This window comes from Nyctibius grandis, chromosome 5, assembly GCF_013368605.1.
Source record: "Nyctibius grandis isolate bNycGra1 chromosome 5, bNycGra1.pri, whole genome shotgun sequence".
NCBI classification, from domain to species: Eukaryota; Metazoa; Chordata; class Aves; order Nyctibiiformes; family Nyctibiidae; genus Nyctibius; species Nyctibius grandis.
Window position 1 is genome coordinate 67,576,446 of NC_090662.1, and position 15,657 is coordinate 67,592,102.

The 15,657-nt window shown below is 37.9% G+C and overlaps 1 protein-coding gene across 1 annotated transcript in view; it reads right to left on the reverse strand.

Annotated features, from left to right (window-relative positions):
- KDM7A (lysine demethylase 7A) overlaps positions 1 to 15,657 on the reverse strand; it is an 81,207-nt gene that overhangs the window by 34,337 nt on the left and 31,213 nt on the right. The window contains exons 3-8 of the mRNA XM_068400897.1: positions 11,000 to 11,117; positions 9,578 to 9,738; positions 7,547 to 7,688; positions 7,083 to 7,269; positions 6,250 to 6,412; positions 216 to 303 (exon numbers count right to left, since the gene is read on the reverse strand). Coding sequence (XP_068256998.1) covers positions 216 to 303; positions 6,250 to 6,412; positions 7,083 to 7,269; positions 7,547 to 7,688; positions 9,578 to 9,738; positions 11,000 to 11,117 — 859 coding nt within the window. The remainder of the gene's footprint in view (positions 1 to 215; positions 304 to 6,249; positions 6,413 to 7,082; positions 7,270 to 7,546; positions 7,689 to 9,577; positions 9,739 to 10,999; positions 11,118 to 15,657) is intronic.

The window sequence follows — 15,657 nt, forward strand, 5'->3', positions numbered from 1 at the left end:
ACTTAAATTCTTGCATACCCTTCATTTTGCTTTTGAAACAAACTTTGCAGAAGTGAAATCAGAGTATGTGCTTGATACAGTCTAACTGAAAATGACACTATTGTCTGTTTGAGAGCCTGTACCGATTTGATCCCGGTTAAGAGCATGAAGAAAAATACCTATTAAAAGAATATCCTACTTACTGAAGAAAAGGTACAGGAAGAGCTGAGACTAACCTGAGCTGCATGCCAATATTGAGGTTGTGCAAAAAGTTTCCTCCAAAAGCCATACAATCCTGAGATGTGAGCACAGCATGAATCCAGCCTGAAATGACAGATTCTGAAACTTAATACATACATAGAAATTATTCTAAGACTGTTTTTAAATACATATATAAGTAAAAAAGCTGTACCTGGAAACAAAAAAGCAAACGAATTTGTATTCTGTGCTGGGAACAAGTAATCTAAATTTTAGCAACATGTAAATTACAGTCTTTCAGAAATCTAGTGGAACTGTAGTTTTCTGAAGGAGTTAAGATTAAGACATTTTTTACAGGAGGGGGTGAATGCAAGACTGACAGTGATTTTTCAAGTAAAAATTCCCAAAAGTTTTCCCTCCAATCAACAAAATCAAGTGAGTCGGGAAAGGAAAAACATACTGAACAAAAGATAAAGTCATAAAAATAAAATCGAAATTATATTACTTTCAATATTTACATGTTGCTTACAGTAACTGAGCCATTTGCACAACATAAAAAAGTCATTTAGCAATACTGAAGTTTCTCAAATAGGAATTCAGAAGTAGTTCAATTAATTACTCTAAATACAGTCATTCTAATTCCAGTGAAATTATAATCAGTTTAAAACCCAGTCTAGGCACTCTGACTATACAAATTTGTCACATATTTGAAATATTGTCCTTGTGAACTCCACTATTCAACGTGGCAAAGCATGGCCAACATTATGCTATCAGTCTAGCTGATTACTACTGGATAATTTCAAGTAAGTACACAAAAGAACATATGATATTAGCTTCCCAATTAAAAAACAGTTTAAAATTTATACAGTGCAGCTTTAACATAAATAAACTACAAATAGTTTCTTCTTTCAAGATTTTTTCCTGATTTTGCATGCATACAGGTGATTTTTTGACAGAAGATGAGTTGGCCGCACATTTGCAGATTACTTCATGGTTTGACTGAGTGTAGGCAAGATGTACAAACACGGGAAGCTCCCCAACTTGAGGCAAGATCAGACCAAATCACAAGCAACTATATATTGCAAACTACCATTAAATCCATGCCCTAATTCAGTTAAGAACAATCAGTTCTAGTTGTCGTGGTACCACGTGTAAAAAGACCTGAAACCTATCAACTACGCTAAGCAATATGCCTACTGTGTAGCCTGGGAAGGAAGTTACAGAATGGTATAGGAGAGACTGTAGAATACAACAGCATATGGAACCTAAGAGGAGTTTTTTAATTAATATTATACATTGTTCAGTTTTACTTCTGTTCTTTGAGAAGTGCAGTGCAATAAAGATTGCCTTGTATTACCAGTTGCATTCTGCATTTGTTAATATGGTTTCAGTTTTTCAATCTTATCACTCTCATCATCACAGCAGATGAACACCTCTGACTCTCCAAGGAATATACGTATTTCAATCCTTTAAACACACATCTCCTCAGATACTGACAAAACTGACAACAAAGCCTCATCACTGTTGCATCAACACCAAAGATTTTTATGGCATACCTGTATCAACTAAAGGATATAATTTTTTTACATTCCTACTTGCTATTTTTGTGCTGCAGTTTTGATCAAAGTCTATGTAACAAGGCAAGAAAACTTGGTGTAGACCATACGGAATATCACGAATAATAGTTAAATAACTCTCGAGAGCCCCCCAGTAGGTGCTATTCATCTACATGCAAGATTTATTTTAAATCAGGACATATTTCAGAGATTATAAAATCATTATGACATCCACTAGCATCAGTGCAAGCAGGACTGGCAAAAGTGGTTTTCAGTAGAGATCAGGGTTTTTTTCAAAGCCTTTAATCAGTCTTACAGAATTTCCCATTTTTTAAACAGCTGTCTTGAAACCTAGTTTAATTTTTTGGTTCTTAAACTATACTCCATCATATGTATATATGTGTGTATGCACATGTCCTGGTTTGGCCTAAACCAGGCCCATTTTCCTTTCAGTGATTTTTACTTTCAGCTAAGTCTCTTCTAAGTAACTGCACTTTCTGAAACTAACTGCATGTTTTGCAGGCAGTGTCTGCTTCTAGGACTGATAACGCTCGAAGTTTGTAGTTATCGCTGAGGCACCAGTAGGGATGTTATGCAGAAAGGCTCTTGTTGTACTTAGTCTTAGAGAAACCAAGGTCACTGCTAAATTCCTCACTGCTTACGAGTGAAGAGCAGAAGGGGGGGTCGCACCTGCAGGGAGGAGCGGACAGGGCAGGTGATCCAAAATTGACCAACGAAGGTATTCCATCCCATACACGTCATTCTCGGTATAAAGCGGGGGGATCACGAGGGTCTCGCTCTCTTCTCTTGCCCCTTCCGCCTTCCCTTGCTTCTTCTGCGGTGTTTGGGTGTTTCTGCTGCTTCAGGCTGCTTCTGCGGCTTGAGCCTTTGGCCAGTGTCCAAGAAGGACTCTGTCTGTTTTCCTGCTGCCCCCGATCCCGATCTGTGCATCCCTGAATCCAGCTCTCAACCGTCGCTGGGCCCAGCCTGGGCCTTCCCGGAGCCTGCCCTGCAGTGCCGGTGGTGACGTGGCCGACATCGGGGGAGCTCGATCTTGGTTTTGTATATATTTGTATATATTTGATTATTCCAATATTATTATTACACTCTTTTTCATTATTATAGTTTATTAAAACTGTTTTAACTTTCCAACCCGTAAGTCTCTCTCCCTTTTCCCTTTCCCTTTGGGTGGGGGGGGAGGGTTAACAGAGAGCGTCTGCCTCAGGTTTAATAGCCGGCCCAGCTTTAAACTGTGACAGCACACAAATCATAGAATGGTTTGGGTTGGAAAAGACCTTACAGATCATCTAGTTCCAATCCCCCTGACAGAGGCAGGGACATCTTTGCACTAGACCAGGCTGCTCAAAGCCCCATCCAGCCTGGCCTTAAACACTGCCAGGGAGGGGGCATCCAAAACTTCTATGGGCAACCTGAGTGTGTCTCACCACCTTCACAGTAAAGAATTTCTTCCCAATATTTAATCTAAATCTACCCTCTTTCAGTTTAAAACCATTACCCTTCGTCCTATCACTACATGCCCTTGTAAAAAGTCCCTCTTCAGCTTTCCTGTAGGCCCCCTTCAGGTACTGGAAGGCTGCTAGAAGGTTTCCCCAGAGCCTTCTCTTCTCCAGGCTGAACAACCCCAACTCTCTCAGCCTGTCTTCACAGGAGAGGTGGCTCCAGCCCTCTGATCATCTTCGTGGCCCTCCTCTGGACTCACTCCACAAGGTCCATGTCCTTCTTATATACACGTATACATTAGAAATTATCATTTTATGATACTTTTCTTTTTGGCCACATCATAGTGAGAGCTCAGATTTAGCTGGTTACTTGGGAAGCAGTAACTATTTTCAAAGATCTGTGAGTCACAATGAAGTTCTTCTTTCTGTAATTCTGCATTCTTTGTTGACACATGTATGACCTTACACTTAGATAAATGGAAAATTAATGTCATCTCTTGCCAAAAATACAAAGTTTTAAAAAGCTCTGGATGTTCAGAAATGTTAAGTGCGTATATAGCTTCTTCCCATGTAGTATTTATTCTGCCCAAGCCATGAACTAGAACAGTAAACACTAAACCTCACAGGCAGAGAACTGAGCTACAACAAAAATGTAGTAGTTTGTCTAGCAAGTCCATGACAGAATAAGGTACTGAACATAATCTTCAAGGCTTATTCCAGAAGTAGAATCATGCACCATTTTCCTTCTCCATGTATTTAAAGCTTCCTCCCCCCAAAAAAGGAAGATAGTACCCAGTAGAAATCTTAAATAATAAAATAATGAAAAGTATTTATATGGATGGGCTGGATAAGTGAAAATACAAGAAATTAACTGGTACTCGCCTCACTAGCAAAATATGGTTTGATTTATTAAAGACTTCTAAGTTTGTGGTATTTGGGAGTTTGGGGGGATGGGGGTGGTGTGTTTTGTTTGGACGATTTTTCTGTATTTTTTTTTTAATCTATAAAGAAGTTTAATTATCTTGGTGTTTCTCGTTTCTTAAAAACATCCTGTAATTTATCAGATGCTATTAGGTGACAGCTATAAGAAATGCTGTTAAAGAAAATCAGAAAAGACCATGCATCTCCATCACTTTTAAAGGAAGCTGCTGAAATGAAATTATGAACTCTACAGTCTCATAAACTATAACTACAAATATCCTTTTATTTTTAATAAAAGGAATTAACACGTGAATTCAACTATATATTCTTCAATTTTATTTAGGGACATTTTCATTTTGATTCAGAGAGTCTCCACAGGCTCCACCACAGTTTAGATTTCCTGCTGACAGAAAACAAAAAATGAAAAAAAAAAAAAAACCCACCCAACTTTTATTTTTAATCCTGTAGCCTACAGCATAAGAAGTTTATGTGACTGTGATGATTTTGTAATAATTTTGCCTAGTAGGTCTTATAATATTCAAAAGCTGTAAAAACAAAATGGTATTATAAAAATTAGGTAAGAACTCTGTCTGGATATCTATCATATGGTGAACAACGTGTGTTCTATGAATTGGAACTACTTCCCTGATACCCAAATTAAGCTTTAATTTATTGTCTTATAAATCCTGCTTGACTAACCTGATCTCCTTCTATGACAAGGTGACCCACTTAATGGATGAGGGAGAGGCTGTGGATATTGTCTACCTAGACTTCATTAAAGCCTTTGACACAGTCTCCCACAGCATTCTCCTGGAGAAACTGGCTGCTCATGGCTTGGATGGGCGTACACTTCAGTGGTAAAAAACTGTCTGTATGGCCAGGCCCAAAGAGTTGTGGTGAATGGAGTTGAATTCAGTTGGCAGCCAGTCACAAGTGGTGTTCCCCAGGGCTCAGTATTGGGGCCAATTCTCTTTAATATCTTTATCAACAATCTGGATGAGGGGATCGAGTGCACCCTCAGTAAGTTCGCAGACGATACCAAGTTGGGCAGGAGTGTTGACCTGCTGGAGGGTAGGAAGGCTCTGCAGAGGGATCTGGACAGGTTGCATCAATGGACCAAGGCCAATTGTATGAGGTTCAACAAGGCCACGTGTCGGGTCCCGCACTTGGGTCACAACAACCCCATGCAACACTACAGGCTTGGGGAAGAGTGGCTGGAAAGCTGCCCTGCAGAAAATGACCTGGGGGTGTTGATCGATGGCTGGCTAAACATGAGCCAGCAGTGTGCCCATGTGGCCAAGAATGCCAACAGCATCCTGGCTTGTATCAGAAATAGTCTGGCCTGCAGGACTAGGGAAGTGATCTTCCCCCTGTACTCGGAACTGGTGAGGCCGCACCTCGAATACTGTGTTCAGTTTTGGGCCCCTCACTACAAGAAAGACACTGAGTGCTGGAGCAAGTCCAAAGAAGGACAACAAAGGTGGTGAAGTGTCTAGAGCACAAGTCTTATGAGGAGCGGCTGAGGAAACTGGGATTTTTCAGCCTAGAGAAAAGAAGGCTCAGAGGAGACCTTATCGCTCTCTACAACTACCTGAAATGAGGCTGTAGCAAGGTGGGTGTTGGTCTCTTCTCCCAAGTAACAAGTGATAGGATGAGAGGAAACGGCCTCAAGTTGCACCAGGGGAGGTTTAGATTGGATATCAGGAAATATTTCTTCACTGAAAGGGTAGTCAAGCATTGGAACAGGCTGCCCAGGGAAGTGGTGGAGTCACCATCCCTGGAGGTATTTAAAAGACATGTAGATGTGGTGCTTAGGGACATGGTTTAGTGGTGGACTTGGCAGTGCTAGGCTAACAGTTCGACCTGATGATCTTAAAGGTCCTTTCCAACCAAAACAATTCTATGATTCCATAATAGGGTAACAAACACCCTTTCTTTCCCTGATAACTGTTACTACAGTTAGGCAATCTAAAAAGTTAATTACTTGTTTTGGAAATCTAAATTTCTAATTTTTTTTATTATTCTCTCTTATCCAAAATTTTAGGAGAAACCAAATGTTAGTAACATCATTTTAGAATGCCCTTAATTCCTGTGATTAAACATGCTAAGTCCTAGTAGTAAGGGTAAAATCTTACCTGTTGGAACAAACAAGGTGTGTCCTTGCTTCACAAGACATTTGTAACATTTGTCAACCTTGTCCCCAAAATATACTTCACTCTGGGTTACAGATGAACTCCAAGACTCATACAGAGCCAAATTTTCATCAGTGGGCTTGATCAAATAGAATATCTTCTCACCCTATTAAAACAAAAATATCAAATAAATAATTAATGTCCTCCTGGAGGCATACTACAACTTCTGAGTCATTCCTAATAAAGTAACAGATTGATCTAAACGGTAAGTATTCCATATTTCCACTATGAATGTTGGGGCTTCCTAGCCCCAGTGTTTCACAACTGTAATCCACCAAAAGCTTAGTCAATAGCACACTAACCAGTTGGTGTCTTGTAATGTAAAAGAAGCAAACAAACCAACCAAAACCCAGTTTTTATAGATGATTTAAGGATATGTGCATACATGCCAAATGAGAAAACATACGATGAAACCACTTTGCCTCTTCTATGATGCATACATGCTCAAAGTTTGTAAGAAGAATAACAAGTTAGAGTATGTCAATAATTTTCATTGAATTCTTTTTTTCATACTAAAACCTCACTATATCACCTACCAGTCTACTAAAATAATCAGCCAACCAATTAAGAGTCTAGAAGTCACCAACAGCATGCTAAAATAAAAGCATAAAAATGCAACACCAACAACCAGTAATTCACTTTCAAGGTCCTCCCCTGGCTTTTTAAGCACAAAATTTCAGACGTGATAATTCCAAACAGGTGATAATGTCATGTCAGAAAGCTGCACATTGAACAAATTTTGTTTCACAGAGTCATAAAACAAGAAGCCTTCATACCCAGAGAACATGGTACCAAACTGATGTTCCTCCAAAATCGATATGAAAATCAGTATAGCTGTCCTGCACACCCATCAAGCAATACTTCTGAACAAAAGGCTTAGGGAAGACAGAATCATCTGGCCAATAATTTTCCACCCATGAAAGCTTTCTGGCAATATCTGGTACTTCCACTAATTCAGACATCCTTTATTAAAACAAACAAACAAACAAACAAGAACCGTAAATACAATCAACAGTAAGCACATCTCTTTTTAAATGACAGCTTTAAATTTTTGTTTTCTACAAAGTCATTACTTATGAATTAATAAAAATGTTTTATATCCGCATTACATCACAGTAGCTGTCTACATAAAATACACAGCCTCCTATCTTTCCCAGTACAGACATTATATTCCCACACATACTGTTCAACTTAGTGAAAACCCACTTCCTGCGTTGAAGGAATTGAACTCAATACTCACTTTGTGTCCGAGAACTCCAGGCTGATCACATTCAATACTTTTGGTCGATCAGGATTTGTGAAATATTTAATATAATTATGGAGCTTCATTTTACTGTCTGCTTGTCTTGCTACATCTATTACATCTATCACTTTGTCGCCACCTGTGAAAAATAGGATGACTTTCTTAAACCTATCGCAGATAAAAAGAGCCAATTAAGCTGTTTAAGAGAAATTTAACTTTTTTTCAGCCTTTATCAATACATTTCTGCACAAAAACTCTACTACTATTTGCATTCTCTTGGAACAGAAACAGACCAGTATAAACCAACTTTTTATTAGGTCTAACTTTAATTGCTATAATCAGCTAAGGACAAAACTGAAAACACTCTAAAAATAAATCCTCTTTCCTGTGGTTAACCAAACAAAAAAAAAAGAGCAGTATAGAATGACTGCAACTGGTTTTAAAAAAAAATGGGTTTGTGGCTGCAATTGGAAAGACTAGCATAGAAAAAGTTATCAAGGCAGATCTATTCTTCACTCTTCCTATTAATCATCATCACCACAGCGCTTGAATATTTAACACAAAGACCACTGAGAACCCTTTACAAATAATAAATCCTACTGCTCACAGCTTGTAATTCTTAGCAAACTGCACTGAACTTGTGCCATAATTAGTAAGTTTTTAACGTTACAAACTATGCAGGTACTCCTTCGCAAACATTCTATGAGCCCACCCCCATCCTCCTTATATACTTGCGTAACTTTTAAGCACGCAGTAATTTCATTGAATAATTAAGTCATGAATGTGCTTCATTTCTGAAGACAAGGATTGGTTTACATATCGCGTATTTTAAAGTGATACATCTGTAGAATCAGACAAGCAAGAAGCAACCTTCAGCCAAGAGAAAGGACTAACAACATTATAATAGCAATTGGTTTATGTCCATTTAGTTATACAAGGATCAAATCTGACAATTGATTTTGGAATGCTGAAATGTATCTAGATGTACATTATAAACATAATTACTTTAAAATTGCAAGTTAGTATCATCTTGATAAATTCCAGTTGGAATAGTATTTATTCAGTTTTCTTATTTTTCATTTCAATAATAAAAAGGTAAATCTGTGGCATTACAATTTTTTCCCTAAATTGGAGAACCTGGCAGGTCAAAATCTATGTCTAAGAATGAGAAGACCAAGATTCTCTTGAATCTTGAAGAGGCAATATTCCAAAAGAAAAGATTCCGAAGTATCAAAATGATAATTACACTTTAAAGCAGAACACATTACTCTTTATAATCATCATAATGGTAACAACATTCCATATACTACATATTTCCTCTATTCTGGTGCCACTGTAAAATGCTGATGGACAGAAAACCTATTTTCAGCACACATCACAGACAAGGCCATATACAGACTTCTCAACTGTACTACATGTTACAGGAAACATCATGCTGCAATTGGATCAGTCTCTCTTTATCTGTACTGCACACTTACATGAGGCTGAAACAATTACAGACTGTCAAGAGATCTGGTAAGAAAGAAATGGTCCTTGGGAAGCTCTAGCTCTCCGGCCAAAGGAAGCCAAGGTGAGAAATTTTTCAGGAAGAAAGATTTAATTCAGAAATGCTAATTTACTGAGGCCAAAACATTAAGTTTTGTAATATCCTAACCAATGATTAAATTTCACTGATCTTAAGAGTGATTTATTCAATTCTCATACAGCGAATGTTCTTAAAAGTCTTTATTGGTTTACAACATGTAGCTGAAAAAAAACCCAGCATTCCATGTTTAGCTTGCACCAAAATTAACATGTCTGAAAGTTGAAAAGTAAGGCTGTACTCCTATCACATATCTACCGCACACACATAAGAAGAAAAAAAAACCCCAAAACAGTAGCTTTGATTTTATTCTCTGCTAGTCTTCTGGTTAGAAGTAATTCAATTTAGAATATATATTTAGCACCACGGAAGCTCTTGTAATCATGCAAATATTTATTTTAATTTACAGACAGGATCATTTGTAAGTACTCCAGAGTGACTCTTACCTACATAGCGCTCCACATCTAAAACAGAGAAAGTTGGCGGAGGAAGTCTGAGCCCCAGACCATCTAATTTAGGAACCATAATGGGAACATCAAACCCATGTTTCTCCAAGTATCTTTGCGTCAACTGGCTTCCATGCATTTTCAAAATGACTTCATCAGCACTGGTGGAAAGAAATAATGGAATATTAGCAGAAAAGCATCCTCCAAGCACTACTGAAAAAAATTATATCACATTTGGAGGGAGAACAAATCACAGAATCACAGAATGTTAGGGATTGGAAGGGACCTCGAAAGATCATCTAGTCCAATCCCCCTGCCGGAGCAGGATTACCTAGATCATGTCACACAGGAACGCGTCCAGGCGGGTTTTGAATGTCTCCAGAGAAGGAGACTCCACAACCTCTCTGGGCAGCCTGTTCCAGTGTTCGGTCACCCTCACTGTAAAGAAGTTTTTCCTCATATTTATGTGGAACCTCCTGTGTTCCAGCTTGCACCCGTTGCCCCTTGTCCTGTCAAGGGATGTCACTGAGAAGAGCCTGGCTCCATCCTCATGACACTTGCCCTTTACATATTTATAAACATTAACGAGGTCCCCCCTCAGTCTCCTCTTCTCCAAGCTAAAGAGACACACCTCCAAGTGGACCCAGAACGATTATATTAAGCATTTAACTAAAAGACAAAGAAAATTACCTAAACCAGCAACGAAATGTTTACTGTCATGCATAACCTGGGAACTCCTATTCTTTCTGTATGACCGAACACAGTAATTTAAGAAGATGCGGAAAAGGAATTCTCAGAAAAGGCACTGAAGTACATTCTGGTAACAACAACAACAACAAACTCCTTTGAAGAACTGTAAGTCATTATGTTTCAGCAAGACAGCCAAGCACAGAAAGCTCACAATGAAAGTACAGCCATGTTTCCACTTTTCTCTAAAGCACGTGAGAACAGATAGAACATTTAAATGAGTTGATAGTCTATGTTATTTGGCATGAAATTGAGGACTATTCCTGGACTAGAGGAATAGACAGACAATATTCTAACAGTTCAGCCACAAAAAAAAAGAAAAACAAAAACCAACCACTTTTGCTACTGCCCTCACTGTCCCACAAAACAACCAAAAAAAAAAAAAAAACCCCAAAAAAAAACCCCAAAAACTCAAAACCCCCACATGACCCTGCAGCAGTCCCAACAGACAACACATCCCACTGCTAAACTCAACAGAGGAAGCTACTGCATGAGAAGGTAAATGCATCCATATGAAACAGGGATGGGGCAGGGGGAAGATTCTAAAGGAGAAGGAAGTCATCCTCAACTTTCATTTTCTGAAGCAGAGAAATGTTAGTTGCCCCCCCAAAACACACTCAACCGACAAATTTTCTCTATTTTTTTTCACAGAAATGTGTAAGTAAGCTTCTGTACCTTGGGAAAGAGCGAGCCCGCAGCTGTTTAACAAAGGTCCGTGTTCCAGCCTGCACCGGTTTGGAACCATCGTCCAGCTCTGTGTAGTCATGTCTGTGCCAGTTCCTCCTCTTCTTCACTACAAATTTCAGAAGGATTAAACTGAATTAGTTAAATCAGATGGCTCAGATTAGCAGTCATCCCATCAGTGAGCCAGACATGCCTCTATTACATTACTATTAACAAGCCTTATTATTTATGCAGGCGACGCTCTCCCTAACTGCAACAAATGAAATCTTCAGGAGACCTGACAGTAATCCTCTGTACTTCTATAGCTTCTCCTGTGTGAGGACCTCTGCGCACATTATACACGACTTAATGCTTCATATCCAGTGCAGCACAAGTAAATAGCAGTAGCCTGAAAGTTGTTCAAAACTAAAAAGTCAGCAACAAAATTAGAAATAGAACTTCAATTTCCTGAAGCTCAGACTTTTTTTTTAATAAACAGAAGAATCATATGTCTTCAAGATCCATAGACTTCATTTTATGCATTAACACAGAATTAACAGGACCTACTCCCATTGTGCTATCTCACCATATGACCATAGCCATATCCAGTCTGATAATATTACTACTATTCACTACCACATGCTTTTTGAAACCAAACCACCTTTCTTTTATCCACTACTTATGTGTTCATAACAGTTTTGAGCGTGAACTGTTTGGGCAGGTGTGATCTTTACTATGCAATCACAATACATATAACGCAAGCACTGCACCCCAAAACAATCAACATCTGAGTTGTTTGAAACTTTAATGCATATAATATTAATAAAGAACAAAGGATAAATTAATGTTCTATTACAATTTTTGGAATCTGAAACTGATAGTTCAATAGCAACTAAACTGCATTTTTAACAGTTCACTATACTTAAAGGGACGAGGAAAATTAAAAAGCAGACATTCTCATAAAAACTGTTGTGTTGGTCTCTCCATGACAAATGACAGATACACAAATGAGAAAAAAAACCTCTTGTCATAGAATCATAGAATGGTTTGGGTTGGAAGGGATCTTTAAAGATCACCTAGTTCAATGGCCCCTGCTACGGGCAGGGACATCTTTCACTAGACAAGGTTGTTCAAAACCCCATACAACCTGACCTGGGAACATTTGCAGGGATGGGGCATACACAACGTCTCCGGGCAACCTGTCCCAGTGTCTCATCACCCTCACAGTAAAGAATTTCTTCCTTATATCCAATCTAAATCTACCCTTTCAGTTTAAAACTTATCTCCTGTCCTGTCAATATAGGTCTTGGTAAAAAGTTGTCTTCTTTCTTATAAGCCCCCTTTATATATTGAAAGACTCTACTTTAGAACATTGTAAGCTGTATGCAGCCTCCCCATTTTAATTTTTTGGCCGTAAGTGAAGCAGAGGACAAAGTGACTTATGATATCATGGTGAACTTACTCTCTGTCTTCAAATTTTCATTATTTCACGACAAATTATTTCATAACTGATATTTCATTAATTCATCTTAATCAACCACTCATGTCGTATCTTCATTTACAAAGAACACAAGCTTACTGCTTTGAAAGGAAGCCCTTGGTTGGATCATCTATCTGTTTGTCAGCAGAATGCACTTTGTAGCACTTTCCATCTATACAAATAAACCCGTATCTCTTGTCCTCAAACATTCAACAGGCTGAGAAGCCCTATTAAATTCCACACAGGTGCCTTGGCAAAAAGAATCACCATCTCATCATCTGGGAAAGAAACTCCAACACTGCTGAACTTGCTACCTTTCTATTGACTTACCAGCATATCATTTACCACACTAAGAACATACTAAGGGTACAGTAATTTTTAGGTTGCCTTTCAGTTTTTCCTAAAAAAGCCAAACTCTGCTCCACAGCCTTAGATAGTTGCTACTGGAAGACCGCCCCAAGAAGATTTACTGAGACCAGATCTATAATTTAACCTCTAACATTAAGCAAAAACTTAGTTATATCTGCTGAGGAAACACAGAAGAGGGAAAAGCTACTGTTACTTGTCAACACAAATGGTGTTTTACAGGCATATATAAAACAGCCTGCAACGCCAACATGACACCCAGCTAAACAACTGTATTAATACAAATGTGAACTTCAGGGAAGAGATCATTCCTAAGTTTACCAAAGTCATGATGCACTGAAAATCTAAAAAAGTGCTAGCAATACTGAAAACACAGCTAACAGTAACAGGAAGTTAAGGATTTAAGAGGAAAAAAAAAAAAAAGTAGTTCCTAAAAAGAAAAAAACAATGCTGCTTCTCCAGAAAAAACAGTTGGTTATACAGGAATAACTGACACCTTATAGTCACCACACATAAGAGGTCATTATTCCTACTGATAAGCTGTTTCCTACAGACGTGACAAAATGTACCCTTTAGAAGACATTTAAGAGAATGAACTGATGTTTATAGGTATTTGCTAACCTGAAAACCAGTGCTGAAGAGCCTGCTTAATGAGCCAACTATCCAAATACAGTAAAACTTCATAAATAATGAAGCCAGGTTTATTAAGTTTTCAAAGCTATTTTCTCACTCATAAATAATAATACAAGAAATTAGTGGCTAATACTAATTTGCACTAGAGTAGTTTCTCATAAATTCACTGCTGTTATAACAGCTTATTAAAACTGTATGATACAGCTGCTTAAGAGATTTTATAGCACAGAAGCAACTTTTAAAAATCTGTCTTTCCAACACTTAAAAATCAGAAATTAAAGTCATTCTTTTACTTAGTACTTGGCAATGTACACCACCCTTCCATAAGCAAGAGAACACTGAAGCACAGAAAACAGTAATGAAAACTTTTTCTGCTTACGTATGTCTTAATTTTAGAACTTTTATAACTTCTTAAGACATTACCATGATAGTTGCAAGAAAAATAACTTAACCGAATGGATCCTCATGCTCAAATTAACACGAACTAAAAAAGCTACATAAGTTCAAATGCACATATAACACCTCCCCCTCCCCATCACTCCAAACTAGTGGAAGGAACTAGTGTTCACCCTTGCTGTTCCTGAAAACTGAGACACAACCCGCTGTGACAACACTAAAAATACACACACTAGAAGTACATTAGATGGTTGCAGGGGGGTTGAGAAACGGAAAGGAGTGTGCTGGAAGTTTTCGTTAAAAGTAAGCAGAAAGCTATTTTTAAATTACATTCCTTATACACTCAAAACAATGGGCCAATAACTGTACCTACTTTAGGCAAACGCTATTCCCTGCCTTCTCACATTATTAGTCTGTTTGCCTCAGAGGTGACATGCTAGACTTCAAATGGGGACCATCAAGACATGTACATCTGTACCATGAGGCCCCAAGTCTTGGAAGTGGTCCTCTAGGTGATTCTCAGTGACCAAAAAGGCAAGAGCAATGTTAAGCATAGGAAGACCAAAAAGTTTTAAGGAACTTACAGTAAATCGTAGAATACCACTTCTAAGGCCTGATACATCATCTCATATTGTCAGCTCAGATTGAACACTGGCATTACTGTCACAGTCAAAAAAAAACAGGTGAGAAGGTATTTACAGAATTTGAGAAGGTAAAACCAGATTAAGAAAGCAATGTTCTGACAACCAGAGTCCTGTTAACATTTTCTGCACCTCGTGCTCTCTTAAAGCTTTGGATTCTAGAGTCTAGTGACAGACCTGACTCCTAGCATTAATGCAAACAGCTTTTTCAGACTTAAGGATCACTGAGAAAACTTTGAAAATAACAAAATATAATATGAAGACTCTAAGCCAAATAAGCTAAGAAAACTGCATAGTGTATTATTATTTTTAAAAACTATATTTTTTAATTATTTAGGATTTTAGGATTAATTATTTAGCATTTTACACACACAGCTGCTTACTAAAGCTCTTGTAAAATTGTTGCTCTTCCAAATCAAGAAAAGAATTTATCTTTGTTTGAAATACAAGAAGAAACTGATTGGTTAATTTGATCTTTACATCTAAATATGCAGTAACTTTCTTTTCATTATTGGAACTTTTACATACTTAATTTTGTAGGATACTGAAGGTAACCATCCACTTGGTAGTATGAAGTAGGTGTTTCTTGTATATTTTTAGCAAATTTTTTGCACTACGTCATTTGATTAGATGGGATTATATACACAAGTGCCTGCTGAAATCACAGATATACTTGCCCTCTTTTAAATCAAACAGCTGAATTTTTGCCTCTTTCAAAGCTCCTTTAAACAAAGGGATATTAGAATATGAAGCTGCAAACAAAAATGCTTTTTTTACTTACATACATAATTTCATATGACTGAAGCACGCTGGAGCATTGCTGCAACACTGGAAGCCAGGAGACATTATCAGTCTCTCTAAACACTAACGTGAGTAGAGCCCAAACCACAAACTATCATAGATTTGATTCTGACAGCTTAGCTGAGAACAATTAATAAAATTCCAGGTGAAGACATAATTCAATATATCACCTCTGCTTGGGTTGATAAGTGACATGTCTGAAGCTTCTGCTAAATCTGGATGATCTACTTACTTGAGGCAATATGTAAGTAATAAGGATAATTTTTACCAGAGATCCTTGTCTTTTTGAAAAGACTTCCAACACAAAAATCACTCTTATCTCACTGTCAAATTGTTGCAGGTGAGCCAGAGCT